Source organism: Barbus barbus (genome assembly GCF_936440315.1).
Source record: "Barbus barbus genome assembly, chromosome: 33".
In the NCBI taxonomy this organism is placed as follows: Eukaryota; Metazoa; Chordata; class Actinopteri; order Cypriniformes; family Cyprinidae; genus Barbus; species Barbus barbus.
In genome coordinates, this window is record NC_136761.1 from 5,139,798 (window position 1) to 5,166,579 (window position 26,782).

At 38.2% G+C, this 26,782-nt stretch overlaps 1 protein-coding gene across 2 annotated transcripts in view; it reads right to left on the reverse strand.

Moving 5' to 3' along the window:
* LOC306853308 (fibroblast growth factor receptor-like 1) overlaps nucleotides 1-26,782 on the reverse strand; it is a 54,732-nt gene that overhangs the window by 17,040 nt on the left and 10,910 nt on the right. For both annotated transcript variants that reach the window (XR_013782729.1, XM_079390626.1), the window contains exon 3: nucleotides 11,794-12,066. Coding sequence is in view for 1 of the 2 variants with exons in the window: in XM_079390626.1 (XP_079246752.1) it covers nucleotides 11,794-12,066 (273 nt within the window). In the remaining variant the exon portion in view is untranslated. The remainder of the gene's footprint in view (nucleotides 1-11,793; nucleotides 12,067-26,782) is intronic.

Sequence of the window (26,782 nt, forward strand, 5' to 3'; positions counted from 1 at the left end):
TCTTTCTCGAGCTGTTTGCAGACTTGCACTGAGTTCCAGCGCACATCACATTTAGAGTGAACATAATATAGTGAAGGGTGTACGACCACATCAAAGCACACCTTCATAAAAAAGAAAAAGGGAAATATTGGCAGCACTGGCTTCATTCCACGAATGGTAAATGTAGCTACACAAGTCTCTTTTTGTTAACACATTTAAGGAATCCTTTGAATAAATTGTCAGTGTGTTGGTTATGGACTCGAAACAAAAAAACAGTGTGAAAAACTACTTTTCATCCAAACTTAATTACGGTCATCCATCAAACGTACTGCAGGCATCAGTTTCAAGTTGCTAACCTCAGTGACAGGTTTGACTGATTTAAATGTTTAAATATGACTTTAAAACAGATTTTTGAAGATGTATCAACATTTGCCATGAGAGTACTTAATGCCATTTGAATATTTAAGCCAAAGGCTCAAGATTTGGCTGCTTAGCATAACTTCAGTTAGTTAAACTTTATTGTCCAAACTTTGCTCAAAGACACCTTAAAAATAATGTGTAACCCACAAACACATAATTGTTAAAAAGATTCATGGTATAAATCTGTTTATATATTGATTACTTGGTGTCCTATAATACTGACCAGATGGTAATAATTCAGATCCATAATTAATTGGGTGAGTTGTGTCTTTACTTATAACAACTCATTTTCTGTAAACTGCCATCCCATAGAATCGATCTATTGGATTTATACTATACTATAATACCATTTATTTTTAAGTTATTTGCAGATTCTATTCACCCAAACCAAGCCATTGTGTTATAACTTAAAATCATCTCTATTATGCTGATGTAAACTCTTTGCAAAACACCTGGGCTAACAGAAATGTCTCAATTTCCTTATCAAGAATAGCCTCTAATTTTCTTGTAAATCCTGTTTACCAAGATTATTTTTTTTGAAGGCTTTTAAAAGTGTGAAATGGTCTTTTTATTTCAATATTTTTCCATTTCAGCTCAGGATAGTCACTAGGGATTTGGCACTGTGTGCTAGCAGAGATTTAAGAATTGTCATGCCTTTATTTTCCTGCAGCTCTAGAGTGAGTCACATGACATTTATGGCTCAGGTGATTGGCTCAAATTATGCTGTGCTCTGGCCCCCAAGAGCACAGATGACAGATTTAATATAGCATCTTTGCCTTGTGCCAGATAAGAGGAATTAATGGGTTAAATGCAAAGAGGAGTACATAACAGTATGTAGTTAATTACTATATTTATACCAGAAAATGATTGGCTATTATGATAGTAAAAAAATTTCCACCTGTTGCACAGAAACACAGCTAATACAGCTGAAACAAGTACTTTACAGGAATAGCCATGCAAAGTAACAAGATGCTACAAAGAGTCTTCAAGTTCTACTTCACGATCAAAGCAAAAGCATCATTACGGTATTTCTAAAGGGACAAACATACAATGAACAAAACAATACCAAAAAGCAGGGCACTCCAGTGGAAGAGTGGATCAAACACAACAAAAGATTGCGAAGACTTCAAAGGGACTCGTCTACAGACCCTGTATCCTCTCCTCAAACACATCTAAACTAATTGGTGCATCTTTTCTCTCTGACCTCACTCTACTTGTTTCATTTCTTATAGGTTGCACGACTACGGAGGCGAGGCCCGGCATTCAGTGACCGCACTTACAAAAGCCTACAGGCAGACGAATAAAGGCTACATCTAATGAGAGAGGATTCTTCCACTACACTAGCTACCAACCACAGAGGAAAGAAAAAGCTATTATGGATCTTTAAAAGAGTGGAAACTCTGGATAGGTGTGCAGACACAGGGCTCAAAAGGAGTGAGGCACCTCCCTCTGTGACAGACCTTTGGTTCCTTCTCTAGGAACAATGGAGGAACAAGCTTAATCCAGCTAGCTTATAATGAGCTATAAGCTTTCTTTTCACAGCAAAAATGTCCTCTCTTACTTTGGTGCTAATCAGGGACAAATGCCCGGTCCTTTTCAGGTCTGCCGAACCTCAATCCTTTACTGCCGCATTTTCAAGTGTCCTAGGTTGAAGATGAGATGGTTTTGAGATTCGTGAGAATGGTTGGGCTTTGGCTCGACGTGTAGAAGCTCTATGTTCAAGATTCACAACTCATCTTTCCAATCGCACAGGAACGATGGAGAGTTTGCAATTGTGCATTTGGGACAGTAAAGCAGGAATGAAGTCGGAGTTGCTTTCATTGCTAAAATTGCCCAAAACAGGCCTTTTGGTTGTAGTGTTGGGGCGCTAGTGTGGCCGTTTCTGCACTTAAATGTCTCCGCGGGCTGCAGTGGACCAGAACAGCCCAGGAAAAACAACAAAGAGCTCAAACCCCATTCACACTGTGAAAGGACTAGCATCCAGCCGATGAGGCATGTAGTGAACAGGCTTTCTTCTTTCCCTCCACCGCACAAGAAGCGAGAGAGGTGTATGAGGAATCTATTAAAGCAAAATGACACCTAATCGGCTTATGAAGCAAGGCAAAATGAAGTATTCTGGGGCCTAAACCTCACATTACAGTTCAACTCCTAGTGGTGCATCCAGATACCTCCAGGGGGTTACAAAAAGCCGTCCATTACAGCGATGAGGGATCAACAAATTAATAGGCCCTCTAACAGGAAGCTTTATTCCAAACAGCACGACAAGAAACATTAAACAACCCAAAACAGGCATTAAGTTTCCTTTTTACACTTACAAAACTTAATTTGCCTTACACATGTTCTGTTCTTATTTATTTATTGCTTGGGATGTAAATATTTGTTTTGACAGTGATTCAAACTGATTATTGACTGATTCTTTACAGCATGATCAGGATTCAGTCTGCTACAGATATTCTGGAAAGATTCAACATTATTTCCAAAAAAATACTTTAAGTATAACTGTAACTGGAGAAACAATTAGCATTTTCAATATTGACAAAAACAAACAAAAAAAGGCTAAATTCACAGTTTTAAAATTTTAACTTTGGATAAGAAATGTACATTATTCAGTAAAAAATTAAAGATTAATATCATGTTAGCAAAGTATCAAACAGATGCTGAATTTGCATAACAGATAAAACTAACAGTAATTTGCATACAAGATAAAACTAACAGTAAATTGCCTGTGATATATATAGGGGAATGATGAGTGTATTTCAAATAAGCAGGGTCAAAGAATGAACTATATATTAATGACGTGTAACACACAGTGAACTAATAATCATCACTAGTCAAAGCACGTTTCTGGGAATATTCTCCAAATATTCCATAATAAGTCACAATTTGGGAGGAAACAATATAAGTAAATCTTAGCAGTGTAAACTTTCTTCATTTAAAATACATTAATTTTGCATTTCAAGTCAAGTCACTATTATTTGTATAGCGCTTTTAACAGTGCAAATTGTGTCAAAGCAGCTTTATATCAGCTTTACAGTATTCTGTTGTGAGTCTGTATAATGTAGAGTCATTGTAATCAGTCTTAAGTGTCAATTTTTTGAAACTGAGATTTATGCATCACCTGAAAAAATAAGATTTGCATTGATATATAGTTTGTTATGATAGGACAATATTTGGCCCGAGATACAACTATTTGAAAATGTGGAATCTCAGGATGCAAAAAAATCTAAATATTGAGAAAATCGCCTTTAAATTTGTCCAAATGAAGTTCTTAACAATGCATATTAATCAAAAATTTAGTTAAGTAAAATTTTGACCCATACAATGTAGTTTTGGCTATTGCTATAAATATACCCCAGCGACTTAAGACTGGTTTTGTGGTTCAGGGTCACAATTATTGATTTCTGTAACTGGTGCATTGCATTTTTATTACTGAATTAATACATTATAGAACCACCATTTAGCACTTAATGGAGAACAATATATCCAGCATGTTTTTAAATCGTGTCAAAACGTTGCAAAACTCATTATTTATTATTCATCCAAGGGTTCCTCTTCATCTGAGATTCCTCATCCGTGACTCCTTCTCTCTTATGTGACTCATATATCTGAGGTGCGTTTCATGAATTCTCAACCCTGCAGATCGGAATGCACCTCCTCTTTCTTTCTCTCTCTGGTGTCTGTCTTCCACAGAAGGTGAAGCGATGCAGAACGCCTGTGCAGGCTGGATGGAGGCCCTGTTAGACTTGCCTGCCTTTGCAGGACTTTCATAAACAGGGGGAGTGAAATGTAATTCCAGGCCTCGTGCATTCAACCGGCCTGACTGCTTCAAAGTTTTGTTTGTGTTTTTCCTTTTCCGGCTCTTTGAGTGTCTCCCTCCACCAGTGCCTTTGAAACCCAAGCTCACCCCCACCTGTAACGGGACAGGCGCCATGTTTTCATAATCGTATGTTTAAAATGGCATCTGTATTTCCTGAGCTCTATTTCCGGAGGAATTGTTCACAAACAATGAGAAGGAGGAAGATTTGCTGTGACTATAAAGAGAGTTGAGGGTTCAACAACAAATGTATCTCGCTTTGAAAGAAATACTGACGCAAAGCCGATTATTGTAGAGAAGTATGTAGCGTTTTATACAAGGTTCTTTTGTGGGCAAATTCAAGATAATCTCTTCCTCTGATTTTTTTTATTTTTTTGAGAGAGGGAAGGTTTGAAAGGCCACTAATGATTGGTTATGATAAACACATCCTGTAAACCACGGTCAAAGAAAGAGATGTTTTGTGTCACATTGTAAAAAAACAGACTTGTAACTCAATCTGTATCTTTGTTGTAAATTCACAGACTTGAAATTTGAACAGCAGATTTTTCATTCCTCTATGTTTTCATAAGCCACTATTTTTCATTCTCTCTCTCCTTTGAACCATTACAACAAAGCCTGTTTTTCATCTTGAAGAAAACAGCGTTGGGGACGTATACAGGAATGTGCGGCTTCAACTCCACTCCAGCTGCTCTACTGAGGGCTTGATCCACCTTGTTTTGCCATGCATGTCACTTGGACGAGTCATGGTGCCAGTGGTCACATGACTATTCAGGCTTAGTGGAGTACAAGAAAAAACTGTTTAGTTCCTACTTTGGTTTAGAACAGGGTGTGCAGTTCAATTATTGAAATATCCACTTCTCACGGGGCACTACCAGGAGTAAATTTTACACCTAAGGGGTTCGGCAGACAAAAAAATATGAGAAAAACATTTGAGAACCCCTGGTATAGGAGGCACATGACAGAAGGTAGGGGCGATCCATCTTTCCATAGCACTCCTCATTTCGATTACACCCGGTTCCCTCGTGAAATAACAGCTATATACCGTAACGGAAGTAAAACTTCCATTGAAAATCTCCATAGAGAAACTGATTTTTTTATGATAACATTTCAACCCCAGAACTAGCATGAGCTGGAACATTGTAAAGTGATTGTGTGTGTGCTTCTGTATAAGCTAACCGAATTGCATGATTTCAAAAATACAAGACAATAATGTTTAAATGCTTTAAATTCTTTAAAGCAATATACTGTAAAACTGATTATGGGAGAGGGAATGTTTTATGGGATGAGAAGTTCATTTATTCCCTCACAAATCCTTTATCTTTTTTAATATTCAAATACCGTTTTGCGTCGATTGACTTGCTGTAATGTATATAAATTTGGAGATCTTTGGTTTGATTTGAGACCTACTACTAACCCTTTATTGAAAAATATTTGAAATATTATGAAAATTAATGGAAAAACACTTCCTGAAACCATCTCCTTTCCTTCTCAAGCTCTCAGCAATCCCTTGGCCATAATTCACACATAGCATCCTTATAAGATGGACATATCAGTCAACCCGCTAAATCAAATGTTTCAGTAGAGTAACTGAGACTTAAAATATTACTGAGGTGTCACACAAATCTAATCTGGGAGATACCTGCTGCTGAGAACTATAACACATTCGTTCTTTGAGACGGGCGTTTGAGGACGAGACACAGATTTCTCAATTAAACTGATGAAACCAGATACACGCCTTCTGGATCTTTGAATTTCATTGCATATTTCATAAGTTCTTTCAGATGGACTCTATCAGATCTGTTTTCTTTAATTTATCCTCAAGACAGCTGTGGAATCTGACACTTCCGTCATGATTCATGGATGGAGAACACAGATTACAGTGCAAGTGGTGGCTCACTGACTACACAGCGCAGAAAGCAGTTTATTTTAAAAAGTCATCTTTTTTAAATAATGCACAAAATACATATTTTAATATTGAAGCCCTGGCTTCAATTTAACCAGTGATGGCAAAGCTGATTATTATTATTTTTTTTCAGGAAAATAGATTTTTCCAAAAAAAAATTTTGAAATAGAAATCTTTTGTAACATTATAAATGTCTTTATTTTAACTTGACCAATTTAATGTATCGCTGCTGAATAAAAGTATTAATTTTTTTTTTTTTAAAAATCATACTTACCCCAAATCTTTAAAACATATCTTTTAATCTTTAAACAAATCATCAATGTTGGGCACGTTGCGAATGTTGAATTTGAAAGATTAACAATGCTCCAGTGGCTTTCAGAGTTTTCTGTTCAGAATTTACACCAAAGAAAAAGCAAAAAATACCAGGAATAATCATTTGTTCCTTTATTCCTGGAAAGACAATTTTAAGCTTCTGGAATTTACTGGAAAACAGCAAAAGAATGGCACTTATGTAGGGCGGCCTTGATATCGCCACCTTGGAAATTTTCAACTTTTTTCGCCTCCTGAGATGCAGGTATATGATGCCACATGAACATGCCATCAGCGACATGAAAAATGATTCTCTACTGATAAAATACACCTGCAGAATAAATGCCAGCTCTGTTTATTGTTTCTTGTTTATTCTTATGGCTTTTATTTGAATTGTCCATATTTTGGTGGGTCAGACAACAGAATGCTTTATGGTCTTGAGATAACCAGATCAGACCTTCAATGGAACGACGCAGACAAAACAAGCAACAATCAGAACTCATTGGCATTTATCCTCAATCACTTTTAACAACTAAATTGAATTTAAAACCAACACGTTAAGCGCAGAGTGCAGACAAAGCTGAACAAAGACATGAGTGTTAATAGTGATGTTTCAGTAGTTTCACACAACCAATGCTAGGGCCTCTTGAAGTCCTGAGGGAAACCCTGCGTAGAGATCAGTAGATATCTCAAGCTCCAGTTTTCCTGCACCGCGATCATTACCAGATGTTGGCTGAACGGCAGTTTCTAGGGTCAGAGCAAACTCCACAAATCGATATAAATCACCAAGCATTTCCCAGCAGCTTCCTACATGTCTCAATTCCACAATCGTGTCGGCACTGTCATTTCAAACAGACGGTAAATCTAATCTTGATCTTTTTATTTTTCTTGCGATAGTCAGTTTATTCAGATGAGGGCCAACAAACACAACAATCGGGCACAGAGAACTGAAACAAAATATGAAATCTGTTCTTCCAATCGTTCTTTTCCCTTTCCATCACTCCTTGCTTCCGCCGGACGCTCTGAGAGCCACCTTTCTTATTATTATCTCTGCCAATGACGCATCTGGTGCAAGAATACAAATGTTAACAAAAAAAGCTAATAAATAAGGAGAGGAGATGGCAGGGAATGAGTAGGAGTAGGCATCGAGGGAGTAAAAAGAAACAGCATACCCAGCGGACTGGGAACATGCTTGGAGTCTGTAAGAAGAGAGAGCAGCTTAAAGCCAGAGCGGCCCATGATAAATGGACAGTAATGTCTTCTCCATCTGGTTTGAGGAAGGGCAAAGCAACTAATGAGTCCTATCAGCACAGGTCTCCTGTCTACACAGGGACATTTGATCACAGAGCCACACAGGACAGAAAGAGACTACACATGCTGTTCTACTACGCAAAAGAGCCCAGATAACTGATTACTGGACCTGATGGTCGGATACAAGGGCTGAGATGAAGATAACGGTTAGATTTGGAAAGGCAGCACAATGCTCTTTGTGATTACATTTGGTTTGTAACTCCACACGTGCTGCAGACATGAACGATACATCAAATCAAATGTCTTTAATATTCTACACCCCTAATCCTACACCCAATACCTAATCTTAACAACTACTTTACTAACTATTAATAAGCAGCAATAAAATGAGGAGTTTATTAAGGAAAAGGCTGTATTTAAGCGTTTGTTAATAGGGAGAATTGGCCCTTAAAATAAAGTGTGATTTTTTTTTTATTTACTTATTAAGACAAGTGACAGATGAAAGAAAACAAGATCTGGATTTAACCACATGAGCACTGTGACTCAACATGTAACCACTACACCACAGCTCCAACTCCAGTGGAAATACACATGGGAGCATCTGATCTTAGACATCTTCATTTAACATGCTTTGCGTACACATGCCGCTTGAGTGTTTTAAAGGTTTATATCCATTAACAGAACAAGATCTGGAAGTGGAGGATGAATTAGTGGTTTCAGAAATTGCCCTGTGAGCTGTTATTGAAGTAAAAAAGGAGACAGTGGAAAGCAAGCCAAGCAAAAAAAAAAATATCAGCAATGTTTTTTTTTTTTGCCCTTAGAGCTCATGGTATAATGCACAATTTGGCTTCTGTGTAGAAACGTGCTCTGTTGCCATGAAGTATAAAAACATGGAAATTAAAACTGTGAAAATATTTATTCAAATGAAACAGTATGACACAGATTAATTGGCAGGGTAAAAAGGCAGCCATAATAATAAAAATGTGTCAATATTCATCACTGAATCCAAGCGTGCAAATATAAAATACAGAAAAGTTCAGATGGTCTGGACTAATTATTATAACCACATCTTGAGAAACGAATACATCGCTTAAAATCCCCACATTTAAAGTTCATTACTCCACAGAATGTACTTTACTATGTGGATCGCCATATAAAGAGCATAACACAGATGATATGGCGTCATATAAAAGGATTCCACTAGAGGAATTATCTTTAAAAGCCAAAGCAAATCATGTAACAATCTGACATCTAAAAATATAAAAACATTTTATTCTAAATACAATACCAGCCCAGAGAAATCAGTAAAACATTTTGGTGTCGAAACTTAGAATCATGACAAATACTTTTTCGGTATTTTAATATCCATATTCGCAGACTATAAAAGAAAATCTAGGCTTTCCAAAACGTCCGTAGCTAACACCTATCAAACTACACCTCGGCCTCCACTGGCGCGGCTTGAATTACGTTGAAGGTGGGATGTGCCAGCAGAGGGATTAACAAACAAGTCCAAGTTCAAGGGCCCTGACTAAACAGCATGGCGGAGACGGTTGCGGTGCATCAAAGCCGTCCTGGCACATCTTGGGCGTCCCAGCACAGTGGGTGCAGCTGCTCAACTGAGGTCATCTTGGCAGCTGCCCCTGCCACCCCCCCCTCCCTACCCACCCAAAGTTCAGGGGTTCGCTTATTGCCTTCAGCTGCAAAGCAACTTCTCATTCATGCTTAATTATGAGAAGACTTTTTATACACGCTTGTTTTCTTATCCTCATATTGCCTGGTTCAATTCTCCTCGCATGCTTCATGATGTTTACTCTTGATTTTCAACTAGAGCGGGGAGGGAATGGGTAGATTTCATGTAGTATATTTATTAAAGACTTTTGCATTTGCAGTGTAACTGAGTGTGAGTTTGACATTTCTTAACTCTTTTAAGCATTAATGGTATTAGAAGTCTTGCAGTCAGTGAGACCAAGCGTAAATTGTGGACATTTATTTTATTTTATTAGTATTAATGATGTTAGACATCTCATTGTGAGGCAGAGTCTGATTTTTTTTATTATTAGATGGTATTGGGCATCTTGCAGTGAGACTGAGTGTGCATTTTGCATACAAAAAAAGAAGCATTTATGGTATTAGATATGTCACATAAAGAGAGTGACAATATCCAAAACATGTGCTTGGTCACATTTTCCATTAAATCATATGAATGCCCAGAGTGGATTTTACTTTCACTGACAAGACAAAGAATTACTGCAGAAGAGAAAAGTTTGTTTGCATTGTCATTTTGTTGTGAAGAAAGTGAAAAGGCTGATTTAGAATCAGCTTTACTTTGTTTTTATATATCAGTCAGATATTAAATCGGAGATTATAAATTAGCACGCACACTTTGACAAACATTATACATTGTCCTTCAACAGGAAATACAATAATTAACAGGGCAAAGGAAAATGATCTTCTACTCCCAGTTATCAGTAGGGAGACTGGGATACACACGCTTCAACAGAAAGCATGTTTACTGTATGCAGCCGCCACTCTAAGAGATGCACATGCAGGGGTCAAGATCACTATTGACCCACTGTATGCTACAAAACAAACAGTCCATTCACCGCTGGGGAGGTTCTCAATTCCTGTAATTTAGCTCCATTGTCTTGCATTACATACAGTAGGGCTCATCTGAGAGGCAAATAAAAGGATCATTAACTTAGTCCAGCTAATATAAAACTCGCCCTGAAAGAGGCACTCCACCAGGGCCTCCATTTAGACTTGGCATTGCTTTAGATGGATGCTTTTGCAGTCCCAAATTACCCCATTGGTTAACATTACCATCCTTGAAGTTTAAGGTGACTACACGCACACTGCTGGGCATTTAGAAGTTATGGCGGTGGTTTGTCGTTTTGTCGATGTACCATCTCTGATGAATGTACGTGGAGCAGGGTTCATGTCCTCAGAAAGTCTGTAAGGGGGCTGGTGAGATCACAAGACTGGCCCAGAGCCCCTCCTCACGCAAGTAGACGGATCACTATTTGGAACGCGGCCAAATTAGGCCCTGATTAACATGGCGAGCGGCCATCGCGCTCATTCAGCCCTCTAAACTGGACGACAGGTCTGAGAAAAGGCCATCGAAATCCCAAAATGATCAGAGAGTTGTGGATAAAGTATTTTAAGGATCCTTCTGCTCATTTTGATTTGGCCATTTCTGGTTGGCTCAAGTCAACAAAGGAAGTTGCTCATGGCTACAGACTGTGAGTGATAGTATAGTCTATTTAATTTTTTTTACAAAAATAACCCATGGTTGTTTGTAGTTTTTTTGCACTGTCAATACTTTGATGCTACAAAACAATATATTAAAAAGAACTGAGTTAAGGAGACAACGAGTCTTATTTACAAAGTGTGTGTACATAAAAAACATGAACACCCTCAGCTGTAATAACAGTATACTGGTGAAAAACATTTGGAAGATGCTCCAGTGCGTATTTGCGTTTGTGCTCTGAAGAAGTGTTTCTATTAACAACATGTTTTTGCTGCGTTAACCAATGTAGCCATTCACAGATATACTGTGTTGATTTCTTGTACACAATGGTCAATCAGAGGCCAGAGTTTTTGTCCAGTGCTGAGTGAATATAAAGGGAGTGCTATATATATATTGAATTTGTATAAAACTTTTGGTTTCATGCTGGCTTCATACACACTGCAAAGCTTCCACCCTCAGTGGTTTGATTCTGGAACCGGGCCTGATGTCGATACGTGTATCTACATAAAGAAAGGTCTGTAATCTGGGTCAGTATAAAAGGCGTTTACTGTGTTTGAACTAGTTTTGCACACTTAGCTCGAGGATCTTGCTGAGTATCTTTAGAGAGCATCATATGCTTGCTGAGAGTGACGAAGGGCTGTAAAGGAAAGGTTGTGCAAAAAGCCTATATATGGAGATGTTTTGGCAGGTTTTATGCAAGTTACTAACCTTGAGCATGTGGTCAGTCATTTAGAATACTCTCAGTAACATTAGAACAAGGTTACGAACATATATTGTGAACTAGGCAGAAGTTCTCCAAGCAATTATTAGTGTATGCGACCCACTGTCTTCAAGATAAACTGCTATCTTGAGAGGTTTCGTATAACTTACCAATGACGATGAGGGTGTAGTTAATGTTGACGCTGCCAAAACCATTGGTGGCTTTACAAATAAATGTCCCAGCATCCTCGGCCTCCACCTCTTTGATACGGAGAGCTTGCTGAAGGACCCTGAAGCGCATCCAACCGCTGTGGATGTTTCGTCCATCTTTGGTCCACATGATGAGGGGTGGTGGATCACCCTCCACAGGACACTGAAGTTTCATGGTGCGTCCAATTCTGACGGTCTGACGGTGAGCTACCTTCTCTGCTACACGTGGAGGACCTACAGAGAACAAGATGATGATAATAATTGTCATTACAGAGCACTGTCTGAAAATACATGAACATGATGTTTTTCTACACATGGTCAATCCAACTGTCCTCCTGCACATGAAATTACATTTTTTTTTTCAATTCACCCTCACTTCATCAGTAGGTACAATGTGAAAACAATGGAAAACTTGGGCCCTTTTTGGCATAAAGAAAAGACAGGATCAGGAAAAGAGGATCATTTAACACAAAATCAAAAGTTCATTGTCAGACTGTTTTCACATGAACCCAAACCATACCTATTTTTTTTATTCAAGTGGTTCTTTACTGTGCACCTTCAGACACACTATACTCTAAACAAACCAACTGAACTTTAGGGTAAAAGCCCATCAAAACCTTTAATGTGAAAGTGATGTAAGATCTTATGCTGGATGAGATTTCAAAGTGACCATGAAAATCAAAATTGACAATCCCTCCCCATCCTGTCACACATGAAATGTTCGAGAAAATAGCAAACAACAACTACTTGTACAATCCAATCAATTCCTGATGGACAAAATCAGGTGTCACTGTACTTTCGTAACAATTTGTGTTTCACACTTGCTTTAAGCTTTTCTATTCGAAAAATCCTCACACTGTTTTCAACAGTTCACTATGCTGGAGTCTTGTATACTGGCTGTTGCACTGAAGTAAAACGAAAGCTTCAGTGCATTCAACCAAATCATTTGCTTTTCAAGAGATGAGATGAAGCTTTCAAGAGTTTTGGCCTGGCTGAGCAGAGCGAGGCTTCCCCCTGCCCACGCACAGCCCTGCTTGCTCTCGTTAAAAGACCCAATGCAGGAAATTGATAGTGTCACTGTTTATGTCTGTGGGGAAATTGTAACCACAGTCCCCTGTCAGCCAGCCATGTCTTGCTGGCGTACTCTGCTACTGGACTGCATTGTTTGTATGCTCCTCAGTTGGTGGCTCCTTCGAGGTTAAAAAGGCCAGAGTCTGCAAATACTGTCCGTGCTCGTTCCTCTCAAGGTTGTGTGAGTCACTCTAATAGCTGTTTACGTAAGGCTAATGCCAGATTGGATCCATTTAGCTGCCACAAAACAGGGCTTAAGAAGATCTTGTGGTGAAAATTTGAGAAAGACATTTCCACATGCAGTCATGCGCATGAAGGATATTACGTTTTAGATCTTTTTTCTAAAAAAACACCATGCCTGTAATTGCAGCCATCACTCGGATAAATGAAGAGGAAAGAGTGTTTTATCTCATTGTCCAACACTTAATAATTTCCAAATCCATCTCAACAAATTAAATCCTCAATCTGATGAAAGAGATCCTCTGAATGACAAAGGATGAGTCTGAAAAAACCATTAGGAAGTCGTTTGAAGCCATATGTCAGGTTAATATGAGGAACAGATCAAACTTAGCGGGTATGGTGTGGACGTGGTGTAACCGAAGGTTGTTTAAGGTTGCAACTTGCTGCAATAGTAACTCAAGTGATCATTGGTGTGCAACTCCGCGTATATCTGCAATTTTATAATGGCCTTAAATAGGGGTGTGCGATATGACGATTTTTGATCGTGGACGATAAAAATGTCTCCACGATCTGCTTTTGAAGAAATATCGTAGTATCGCGCTACCGCGCACATTGTCAAATACAGTTCTGGCGCCGCCGTCTCTATGTACTGTACAACACGACATACAGCAGTAGAGTTACTCAGACAGGACACTGCACTTATTCGCGATCGCAAAAGTACATTATTTGCATACAAGCCTTGCTGGTTAAATGTTTAATTCGCGCGCTGGTCTGACGTGCGCTTGTTCTGAGCGCATACACCTGAAGCACGCGCACTAAAACGCCTGTCTAACAGCGCCTGATTACTCAACTAAGTTATATTTTGCGCTAATACTGTCAAAACACACAAGGTTTACATACAGACTGAGTTGGTTATCTCTAAAATGAAAGTAAATAGTTAAGAGAGAAACGGATGCGTGCCTGTACTGTATATTAGATGCGTGCAGCTCTTAAAGGGACAGGACACTAAACATGCTGTCGACTGTCATTAAAGGGATAGTTCACCCTAAAATTGAATTTCTGTCATTATTTACTCAGTGGAAAACCAAACAGTTGCTGGTCTACATTGACTTTGATAGTAGGAAAGAAAAATCCTATGGAAGTCACTGAGGACCAGCAACTGTTTGGTTTTCCACCTTCTTCAAAATAGCATTTATAAATGTTCAGCACAAGAAAGAAACTCATTCCGGTTTAAAACAACTTTTGAGTAAATGATGATATAAAAATACAACATTATGACAGAATTGACAGACAGATGACAGAATATTAATTTGTGGGGGAACTATTCATTTAACGTTAACAAAACAACAAAACACAAAGAGAAAAATCACTCACTATTCTTGACTGAAAAACTTTAATACAGTTGCTTTAGGAATCAGTCTATCTAGTGTTTTATTTTTATATTTGTTCATTCAATTTCATTGAATGCTCTGCTAAATACACCTATTGTACCTGGAAATAAAGCACTGTTTGTTTTATTTGTATATTATGTGTATTTGTAATGTGTATCTTTGTTCTTATTTTTTAATAAGAAAAATTAAATAATGACAAAGATTTTTTATCTTCACCCACTTTGGCCTAAATATCTGCCATGCATCTTTGTCTTTCTAGTTTGGCTGTAATGCTCAGACAACTTGTAAAACCAAAATAGTAAAACTAACAAAGAATCGGGATAAAAATCGTGAATCGTGATATTTCTATAAAAAATCGTGATATGATATTTTTCCCATATCGCCCACCCCTAGCCTCAAACATGGCTGAGATAATCGTATTTACAATATATTACTGTTTTAAGTATTTTTTACTCAACTGTTACAAAACGTAAAGTTTTTGTAATGATGCACGTCTTATTGATTTGACATAAATAATGTTTTTGTATGTATTCAACATGATGTTTACTGAAAAATATGTCCTTACATTGGCACGGGGGACAGTGCCCCAAAACTGTTGCTTGAATTAGTGTCCTCTTAGTGCCGGGTTGTGTCAGGAAGGGCATGTGGTGTAGAACCTGTGTGGCAAAGTATGGTAACCCATACTCAGAATTTGTGCTCTGCATTTAACCCATCCAAGTTTACACACAGTAGTGAACATACACCCGGAGAAGTGGGCAGCCAATGCTGCAGCGCCCGGGGAGCAGTTGGGGTTTCTCACCTCAGTCGTGGTATTGAGGGTGGAGAGAGTGTTGGTTATTCACTCCCCCCACCTACAATCCAATAAATTAATGAACACACTTTTGCTGGAAATGATGGCATACTACGCAAAACATTACTATATACTAGAATGTAGTTTTAAACCATTTTTTAAAGATGCATTCAAGACTATTTAAGCCATTTTGGAAATTTTCACAAAACCTCATCCATGTTAACGAGCTAGATAGGATTGTCTGACAAATCATCAGAATTTGCGGCAACGTAGCAACATCACAGAAAACCAAACGTTTAAGGCTGCGAGGCACTATTTTATGTCCTTATTTGGAGCTCCACACCATCTACTATCACAATCTACTTTTGTTGTATGGAAAAGAGCAATGCAAAAATTCTTTAAAATCTTTTATATCCTGATAGATATCAATTGTCCATGAACTGTAACAGCAAAACGGTTTGATGTAGAATCAAAGGGGCCTTTTCAAGTGAAAAATCTCATGCCTGGTTTCACACTGCTCTGATATGATGTGGTGCCCAGTGGGAGTGTGAAGGAGTCCCTGGCACAGGTATCGAGTCAGTCTGACAACAGCACACTACTGTGTCTCACAGACAGCAGTGGGTAGCTGACATGTTGATGGATGATGTTTGAAAGTGTGAAAAAGGAATTAGTCACAGGCAGGAACTCGCCGGAGTACTGTTCTCCCTCTCTGTTTCGAATGGCTTTCTCATCAGAGTAAAACCTTCCTGGTGAGCCGTTTCACAGATTGAAATCTCATTCTCCTTCAGGAGGACCATACACCCACTCTTTGAGCAGATTTACGGCTCTCTCGCTCCGGGCCTTCTGTTCGCGGGTCAGTCCCGAGGCCTGTCCTCCTCGCAGGTCGACAGCACTGCACGTTTCACAGATCAGAGGTGCGTGGAAGAAAACAACGGCCCTGAACTTTCACAAGCAGTGCTTGGTTTGCTTTCCAATTCTTCTCCCTTTGGCTCAAAGACGGCAGTGATTAATGCAACGGCTCCCACACAAGTCACAAAAGTCAGAGTCAGAAAAGCATTGTTTTTAGCCCTCCGAAAAGAGAAACGGCAACACGGAATAACAGTATTTATGAATAAATAAATGAATTCCGATGCCCAACAATACACACTTAAACAGCAGTGACTTTAAAAAGCCTGTGCGTCTGTGTAAATATTGGGTGTGTGAGTGAATTTGTGGGCTGAATGAGGGGAACGGCAGGTCAAACTCTTTAAAAGGCAATCTGTTTTCTCCATTCAACATAAACGCATTCCCTTCTGTTGCAGCACTATACAATACGGAGGCCAGCCTCTTATTCGCCTGTGAACCGGAGAACTCTCAGCGAGTTGCTGTCGTCCATATCCCTCCTTCCCTTTTACGGCTAGCTGGCTTAAGGTATCCCAACATGCACGCCTGGAATGTCGACTAATGACAGAAAAAAAGGATACTGTAAGAGGCCAACGCAAGTAGCATTCCATCATATATTCTCTTTTAACTCCAGCCCTCTGCCAAAAAGCCTCTCCACTGCGATTTGCGTAAAGCAAGCTTTCCCTTAAGAATAGATATCTCTCCTTGAGCCAGCTACATAGGGTCCTTTGGTGAGAAAGACACTGAGGCATAATATTTTGGTTGGCCTCGTGTAGGGAGCACAGGACGTGATTTGGAGCGTAAGAATGTGTTTGATTATAATTTCTTGAGCAGGTCTGAGCTCACGAGTGCCAATGTATTCACCTTCAGGAAGCAGGTTATGATAGAGTAAGATAACCCTCACCCTGCCTTCACTTCCTCTTACAGGGGGCTGTTTTATTGCTAATCATATTCTTTTTCACCACTAAGTCCCGGAATGTACTGTGTATATGCCCAATATATATATATATATATATATATATATATAAGCATAATTAGTTTACATAGTAATCCAAATCTGTAAGACTTGTGTTCATCTTTGGACAACAACTTATAATGTTATCTCCTATTTATTTCATATATATCTCTATTTCTGTTCATACATTAAAACTCTACATAATCAAGTTCATAAAGACATTGTAAAAGCAATACATATTAACTGAGAAGTTTAATCAAACTCTTCTAAAGAGACACAATCACTTTATATGATGCTAAAAATAAATATTGATCAACACACATACATAGATCACATCAAATATGGTACAAAAAATATTAAATATGGGTCTAAAAATATAGATATGAAAAAAATCTTCATTTCTAAACAAAAGTCAAAACAAAAGTTATGTGTTTGAGATGATGTGAGGGTGTGTAGATGAATGCAATTTTCATTTTAATTTCGCTTAAGCTAAAATTTGTTTCTGCGCTGTTCGACAAATTTAGTTAACAAACCTTTCTAAATATTTAATGAACATAACACTCTGTGATTGCCAATCTGTAAACACGATGTCATGAACATCACTTGATATATAAAGGATGTTATGAGTTTGATTGTGTTAAAATAGGAGTAATTACAGTGGATTTACACCATCTTGAAGGATGGATCATGGCTGGCTGAAAATGTAGAACAAGGAATGTAAACATACTCCAGTTATTATGTATGATATGGACCCTAACAGCTGCCGTTGGCCTTCTATGCATACTTGGATTTTTCCCAAGGTGACACAATTGAGATGGAATCAAGTGACTTCACTTGCATTTACAGACCCTTAACAACTAGAACAGACATGAACACAACCTCACCGTTTCTCATAATAATTGTTTTTTGATTGTTTATAAAGGATTTGAACATTTTCGGGTCCAGGAAGTTTGACCGGCAATTAACATCTGAATGCTCTGTTCAGTGAGCTCCAGATTCTGTTTACTAAAGCAGGCCAAGGACGGAAAAAAGCCAACGAGTGTCGGATGAAATGAAAAACCTCCTAAAACATTTGCCGGATTGAGTACGGGTCTCCCTCGGGGAAAGCTGAAATGAGGGGGATTGTGGCATATTACATGTTGCCACCATGAGGTTTTCAGAGCCAACAGCTACACAAGGAAAAAGACCACCGTGATGACGTTCAACGGTCAAAACTTTAGTAGTTACAAAAAAAGTTCATATAACCACAAAAACACCTATTTAAATATGTCGTTATGTATATTTCGATAGCATATATACACATATTGTTTTTCTTTAATTAGTGAGACTATTGTTTGTTATGAAGGTTTATGATTCATAAGAATATAAAAACTTAGAATGCAAACTACCCTATAATCTAACTAGTGTTTGGAAAGTTACACCAAAAACTGTAATTGCAACATTTTTTGGGAATCTTTTCATCTTTTCTATTTCTTTTGGAAAACAAACCTACATTCAAGGTCTTTTTGACTTTAGGGCATCGGCGTCTTATTATGAGGTTCAGTTTTAAAACGAAAACAGAATTCAGCAACTCAATGACTATAATCAATCAATGCTAATCCATTTACATTGCTAAGCAAAGTTACACACAAACACCAAAGAAAGAAAGGCATCAGTATTCTTTGAAGACCACATTTATGTGATACTAAATCCGCAACAAATCAGGAATTTTAAGGCATGACCAAAATCAAAACTCTTCTCTGATTTTCTTGCATAACTATGATCCTTCATTTGCAGTTTATATAAATACAAGGAATATAACATGCAAAAGATTATGTGCGACTTCATTTGCATTTCCAGAAGGAAATACCACTGTTAAGAAGTGAAAATATAAATACATGCAAGGAAGACCAGACTAAGCATCATTTACAATGCAAATTCTCCATAGCAGTATTAATTGATAAAATAACCCCCCTATAAAAAAAGAGCACCAGTAAAGGCTAAAATTGATCTACAAAACTCAGCCTGAAGGGAGTTAATACGCTAAGTGGTTTAGGCCGAATTAACTGCAGAAGTTACAAATGTAGGGGTTCAGATCAAACCCTAACCTCAATATCTGAGGCGCTGTGAATATGTAGCGTAAGAAAGACTGTATATCTCAGATATAACAGTAATATTTCTATGCTGCTGTCTCACCTAAGAGCCTGTCTTTGTGTTTCTGTCATTGCCTGGGGCGACAAGTGAAAGTGATGGGAATATTCTACTTACACAGACTGTACTCTATTCAGACAGGTAAAGAGCAGCCATTTCCCTCGCTGTCAATAGGTCAATTGCTACCAATTGCAAAAGCATGACAGTTAACGCTGCCCTAAGGCAGTGGGCTGCTCGTAGTTACATCAGACATGCACAAGACCTTCAAGAACTCTGCAATGTATTCTCCAATAAAGTAAAAATGAGAGGGATTTACACTAAACCAGAATATTATAACACCTTAGCAACCATATGGCAACAACTTGGCAACCACCCACTCACTTTACACAATGGAGTTTTGCAATTAAATAAATAAAGGCTGTACCACAAGCAGTACAACATGCCACTAGTAATGAACACTCAAGAACACTCATATTTTAAATTACATTACATTGCATTGTGTTGTGTCTTAGGGCTGATGAAAAAGTCAGTAAAAATTACATTAACATTATGCATTTTCCTACAGATTTTTTTTTTCCTTACAGTGTAAGTTTAAATTTGGTTTAAAGTTTAAACTGGAAAAGTTGCTTTTACATTGCACATAAAAGTAAAAAAAATGAAAGTCAAAAAACAAACTATATATATATATATATGTCCAAATGGAAGTTTCAAATAAATAGTTATGTAATGAATGGTTACACAGGCCTTTTGTCAATATAATTACATGCAATCAATAGAAAAACAGATGCAGTACAAAACAGCTCCATCATGTATTCAGCTTCCAGATGAGGGTAAAAACATGTTGTGAATGGCCCAGGATCCCGCAAACTAGAGCACTGATTGAGTGAGTGGTTTATCTAATGAAGGGCTGGAGCGGTGGGAAAAGAGAGGTTTGGCCGGCTCTCCCGTTCTGCCACTGCTCTTGCCACGGCCCCAACGGAGACACACTTTTCTGGGAATCTCAGCACCAGAAGCCAGTAGGATGTTGGGTGCTGAGCGGATAATGTTGCCATGCCGACAGTCAGCAGATTCTTTAAAGTCTTTAAGTTCCCTTCGCTGTTCTGGCATTAAAGGAACACAACACGAGATCCTTATTCCTTCTTAAAACAATCCCAAGATATTTAGATAAAAGTGTGCAATAGCAGGTTTTTATAAATCAGATGTTATCTTAAGAAATAATCTTAAGAAAAAAGTATTTTCTTAAGTTTCTTAACTACTTTTTAAACCAGTTTTTGCATCTAGAAACATCTAAACATTCTTTAAACAAGAAAAATATACTTCAGAAAAATAAATGTGCAAGATGTTATAAAATATGAAGTACCAAATTGCCAAATATATTTGATATATATTATAAAACTGCTTATAAAAACTCAAAATTATTTCAAGATATATTTTCCTAAAACATGATTTTAAAGTAATGAGAGCAAATGGATATTGTTTAGATATTTTTAATGTGCAACAAGACATTTTTTTTTTTTTGTCATGTAAAGACTGGGCCGATATATAATTGTCAAAGCAGAAAGAGTCTTTGAAGGGAAATGAATAATGCTGGTCAAAGAACCAGACCTCAATGGGACTTACTCCAGAAACGTTTAAAGCTGTCAGTTCTGAGGAGCGTAAACCTCCATCTCACCTTATATAACGGCCACAGGTTCACTGGAAACAAAGCACGGTCTGTCCCTCCAAATTAACCCAGATCATGTTCGTTTTAAACAGCACCTGTCTTCTCGGTGTAAACGAATTGAGGAGCGAAATGTTGCAGTAAAGTCTGGAAATCAGAGCGCTGAAAAGCTACGAAAAGGACATGTTCAGAAGGCGTTGTTTTCGCAAGCTAACGAGCCAAGAACCTCAAGGAGTTTAGAACGACATACTTCCACTGGTTATAAAGACTTCTATGAGAGCTGAATAGAAGAAACTTGGGCCTGGATGACAATTATCCAGATGTATTGGACGTGAAAGGGGAGCCTGAAAACATACAGAGGGAGCAGAGTATTCCCTGGGCTGCCACCTCGGCCGGGAAGCCGGAGGAAAAGCCAGCTTCTTATTGCATGCTGGCGAAAAACTGTGTTAAAGGCCACCACTTCAATTACACGTGGCTGCTGTGGGGGCTTTATGTTTCACAGGGGGGAGATAAAAATGACCTCTACAGGGTGCCACGTTAGCTGTGTGGGGACCAAAGATTGAGCAGGCAACAGACATATGGACGACATGTCGGGAAACACACGGCAAAAGAAGCACAACCGTATACTGTTCCAAAACTTTTTTTGCCAACTGAACCATTTAAGATCTGAAATAAATATGTCAATAATTTCATGACACATTAACATGTTTACTATTCAGTGATGCCTGTTAATGAACACATGATGTGCAAGTAAACCGATAGAATATTGAATATTTTTTAGTCAGGGATTTATTTGATTTGTTTTAAAATGATTTGATTTGAATTATTATTTATACAGTCTATATTTCTTATGTATAAATTATTTATTTAGCCATACACGTCAGGACAGAAACGTTGCCAAAAAAAAAAAACTGTTATATTGGTAAAATGCTGTAAAATTATGTCCACAAAAATGTTCCTAAAAAATGATGTGATTAAACCTATAGCACACACTGCATTTCAGGGCCGATGCCGATACCGATTATTACAGACAAAGTAGACCGATAATCAATATATTGAACCGATATATATGTCTGGTGTAAAAATGAAAATGAATGTCAAAATTAAGAATAACAAGGGCTCTGACAAAAATGGCCTTCCCTAGTGTTGGTTGCACTTCTTACTCTTGTCTTCCCCCATGCATCCATCTACAATAAGGGTAATATATAAAGAGAGAGTTAAAAGTGGGGCCACTGTATGCTTCATGATTAAGCCTATGAATACTAAATACTAAAGCTAAACAGCTTGGGGAAATGCAAGTATTTGGCTTCAATAATTGACATGTTAGAAATGTATGTGTAATAGCATAACCTCTCATAATTCTTCATTAATTATTTTCGGTTGACTAAATCATAACCTACAAGAGGGGACTATTCAATTCATCATCTAATGCACATCAATTGATTAATTTAAAAAGCGCAATGTATATAATAAGTGTAAATAATTTAATTGTCTTCATAGCTCCATTGTAGAAGTTGTGAAGAAGACCGCAACTATTTTAATGAAACTATAACACTAATAGCCTGTTATAGGCTCACTTGATTCAATAGCCTATTGAAATGTCCCAATTTCCGTCATCATAATCTTGGCCTATGTGACAGTATCTTAATCTTGGCCTATGAGACAGTAATTTCCATTAGTTTTAATTTACAGTGCAGTGCAAATGAAGGCATAAAACATTAATTTAATTTATCTTTTAATCAAATGAGAGTTGAACTCTATTTTTTGGCAAACAAATGGGTTTAATATTAAAATTAAAACATGGAAGAAATAGCGTATTGTGTGATTGTTCTTTTAAACAAAAGTTGTAATAATTGTAGTAGTATTAGTAAATAAACCGAGCTTTTATTTTGACGGGTTGCCATGAGGACCTCTTAAGTTTCTGTAGCCTATTTATGATATGACGATCGTTTTACTCAAACGAAACAGTCAAATGCTCATGAAGTAACTCTCAGAGCAGTTCTGGGGATGATGTTCATATATTTATGTCCTCATTTAGTGACATGGCAGATGCGGAAAACACCGCGAGCGTCGCACACTTCAGTGTGTGTGTGTGTGTGTGTGTGTGTGTATGTGTCAAAACCGCGCGTCTGTGCCATTCGCATATACAGAGACACGCCGAACATGCAGAATTCATATTTAAATAGTCTTTTTGCAGCTTAATGTTTACAGATAGTCCATATTGTGAGTCGATTTAAGTGTACTTACCTACTTTTGATTAATTCATCCAAACTTTGTCTAATTCTGTGACTCCACGTTATACAGTAAATGCTATTTATATGACTGGATTCCGCGATTCCCCCTGCGTTTCCCCCATCTCGGAAACCATAAATAGATAATATTTAGGTTTTTACAACTTCAGTGTAGTGGATTGTAATTTATTGCAACTTGAGCAACGTCTGCTGCTGCCTTATTTGAGAGATAACTGATGCATGATGAAGCAGCACCAGTTAGCAAGCGCTTTCGGTGTGAGAGTGCCTTTAGTCTTCCACGTTGATTGGTCGGACTCCTGACTCTCAACAAATCAGATGCGCGGTGGGCGGAGACTGCTCTAGGCCACAGAGTGGTGAGTTCCGACAGGCTGCATCAGAGCCAAATAGCGCGTTTCAAAATTAAATAATTTTATCGGCACATCGGTTTTGAAAATGACCGATACCGATTATCATAAAAATGCTTAATATCGGTGCCAATAATCGGCCAGGCCGATAATCGGTCGACCCCTACACTGCATTCCCATTTAGTGTGAACCAGGGTTATTATCATTAACTAAATAAACAAAACAATAAATACAGTAAATAAACAAAAAACAATAATCCAAAAACGTTTCATTACTTGAAATAAAATAAACATTTACTGGAATGAAATCAAATATAAAACAATTATTTTATTTCAGCATTTGTTTAGTCTCATTTTTGTTTCGTTGACATACCAAGATAACTAAAACTAATAAATAAATATTCATAAATACAAACAAAACTTTACTAAATACTCAAATATACATTGTAAATAATCTTTACTGGATATGAAAATAAAACTGCTGTGAATGGAGCCACTCTGAAAACACACTATTATCAGCTGCGCGCTAATGAAATCGAAGGCTTTGATTTGATAATCGCAATTTCATCAGATTTCATTTTGCTATTTCAGTTTATTTTGATTAATTGTGGAGCCACATTTCTTTATTTTAGTGTTCCATTTGAATGAACTAATTATTCGTTTTTCATCAACTCATAAACGCCCTGCAGTTCCCTCACGAAGCCTCGTTCAAACAGGCCAAGTCAGTCACACATCCGAGTGTGTGCTCTTTGGCAGGGCAGAGCGGGCTAATTCCATTTTACCGCTCAGACAAACAGCTCACAGAGGCCCGGAATGCAGGGCATGAGTATATATGATATCCTTCCCTCCCCTCAGACGACAAAGAATAAAAACAAAGCTATAAATGGTTGCTCATCACACACCAGTCTACACGCCGCTCAACGGCATCTGCAATTTGCGTCTTTCCATAAGCCGACTGGTTGCTTTCACAAATGTTAAGAGTTGTTCAAAACTTAACGATGTCTGGCTGACAATCCACTGGGATCAAATCTGATTTCAAAGCACCAGATGATGAGTTACTTAGTAACGCAAACCGCTGATATGAAATTGCTTCGGTTTAAACTTTGGCTTGAGGTTGCAGTACAGGTGGAGATACAGATTAGAGTAAGCGGTGAAAAAAACGGAGAAGAGAGAAAAAGCACAAGAACAGCTTGATTTCAAAACTGTATTGCAGGGGAAAACCATTAACAGTGTGTGCTGCAGGGACGAGTGCCTGATATCTCTATGGCTAATATTTAACGTTGGCGGCCTCCAGCTGCCTGATAAAAGCTGAGACGAGCCAGTCCGATCACACTTCTGTGTCTTATCTGTACTCAGGGCACTAACCCCACTTCAGATAGGCGGCCAGCACCTGCAATAGCTCACTTTTCTGATTAACTTTATATTATTCGTTAACTAGGAGCCCCATGTTTGCACTACAACATTAGATGCAAGTCAAGGGTGTTATAAAGAGAAGCCTAATCCATATTGTGGTAACACCCATGGGATAAAGCAGAGTTTGAAATGATTTGATACAAAGATATAATGGAACAAAAGTTTAAATGAGTTAAAAAAAAACAACTTTATTATTATTATTAATAGTGGTGCATTATTATTCTTATTGCTCACACTTGCTCAGGGTTAAATCAATTCAATTAACCTTTCTATTCATCAGAAAATCCTGATAAAACAATCTATAATTATAATACAGTATAGTTTCTGCAAAAATAGTCAACATTAATAATAAGAAAAGTTTCCTGAGCACCAAATCAGCATGTTAGAATGATTTCTGAAGGATCATGTGACACTGAAAACTGTAGTAATGGCTGATGACTATTCAGGTTTGTGAAAGCAAATAATTGCATTTAAAATATATTTAACTAGAAAACATTTATTTGAATTTTTACTGTATTTTTGATCAAATAAACACAGCCTTGTCAAGCTTAAAAGACTTCTTTAAAACATTGTGTGTAAAACTTCTTTAAAAGTTCACCCTCATGTCGTTCCAAACCCGTAAGACCTTCGTTCATCTTCGGAACATAAATTAAGATATTTTTGATAAAATCTGAGAGCTCTCTGACCCTCTCTGTTAGATAAAGAAAAAAAGAATAATACTGAAGACCCAAATCCCAAACTTCCACTATCACTATCTTCGCCTTCCAATGAAAGACCGGTATTCCTGCCCTCTGCCGGAGTCTGTCCGTGCCCAGCTCCTCCTGCCTCACACATTCCACACCGTGTCTCAGCCATGACTAACTCAATTTGTTCTGTGCAGGTCTTCATCAGAAAGCGTTTCATCTACACGCTCTGCGGGCACCTGACCAGGGCAAGAAGGCACACAAGACACCTCGTGTAAAGTTGACCCGTGAAAAAGAAAAAAAGAATGGCATCCAGCACAGAGGTCTAATGTAGACTGAGTGTTTCACGAGCACAGCCCTCCATTTGTTTGGCGAGGTAGTGAGATGCACAAGAGGAAGGGGGTTGTAGGACATTCCTCTCAAAGGTCTTACACTCAAACAACGGCAGCTGGGAGTGAACCAGTGCTGGGTCGATGCTCAGGCCATGTGCTACATGTGTTCTTAATGTGCACTATAAAATCTCTTCATAGAGGGTCTTTGTATCAATTTCGGATTTAAAAAAAAAAGGAAAGCAATTCAAGCTTTGTTTTTGGTCCAAGGCTTATGGCGTGCTATTTGCATAATGGGGTCCACATGAAGTACCTGTATAAAATTACAAACGTAGCACTTCTGTAGTTTCCCGTTCCAATCTCCCCCATCCCCCGTCAGCCTGTCCTTGTAAAGCGCTTTAGCCCTGTATTCACTGTGGCGCCACAGGAGAAGAATACCCTGACCCGAAAAGCAAGGCCAGATCCGACAAAGTGTCCATTGACTGAAGGCGAACCTCACGTGGCCGGCAATCCTGCAATATTGTCTCAAATGAATCCGTCGTCATGGCACTTGTACCTGTCAGTAGACATCGAATTTTGCCCTCGCGGGCCGCTGATCTGTCATCTGCCTCGCAGTTATTTTCCTTTCCACCGCCGTCACGAGAGGGTCTTTCACTGGCAGTTCCGTCCCATGAACAACCTTAGTCTCCGTTTCCGCTCCAGCTCAAAATAAAATGATCAGGCCCACGGGAGCCGGCTGTGAATCAGCTATCCTGCCAAATATTTTTAGAAACAGGGCCTCTAAACGGAACACAGCTCTAGCGTCTGAAACACATACTATGTCTGTTAAAAGAGCATTAAAAGAGGTCTTAAAGGGAGAGTTCACCCAAAA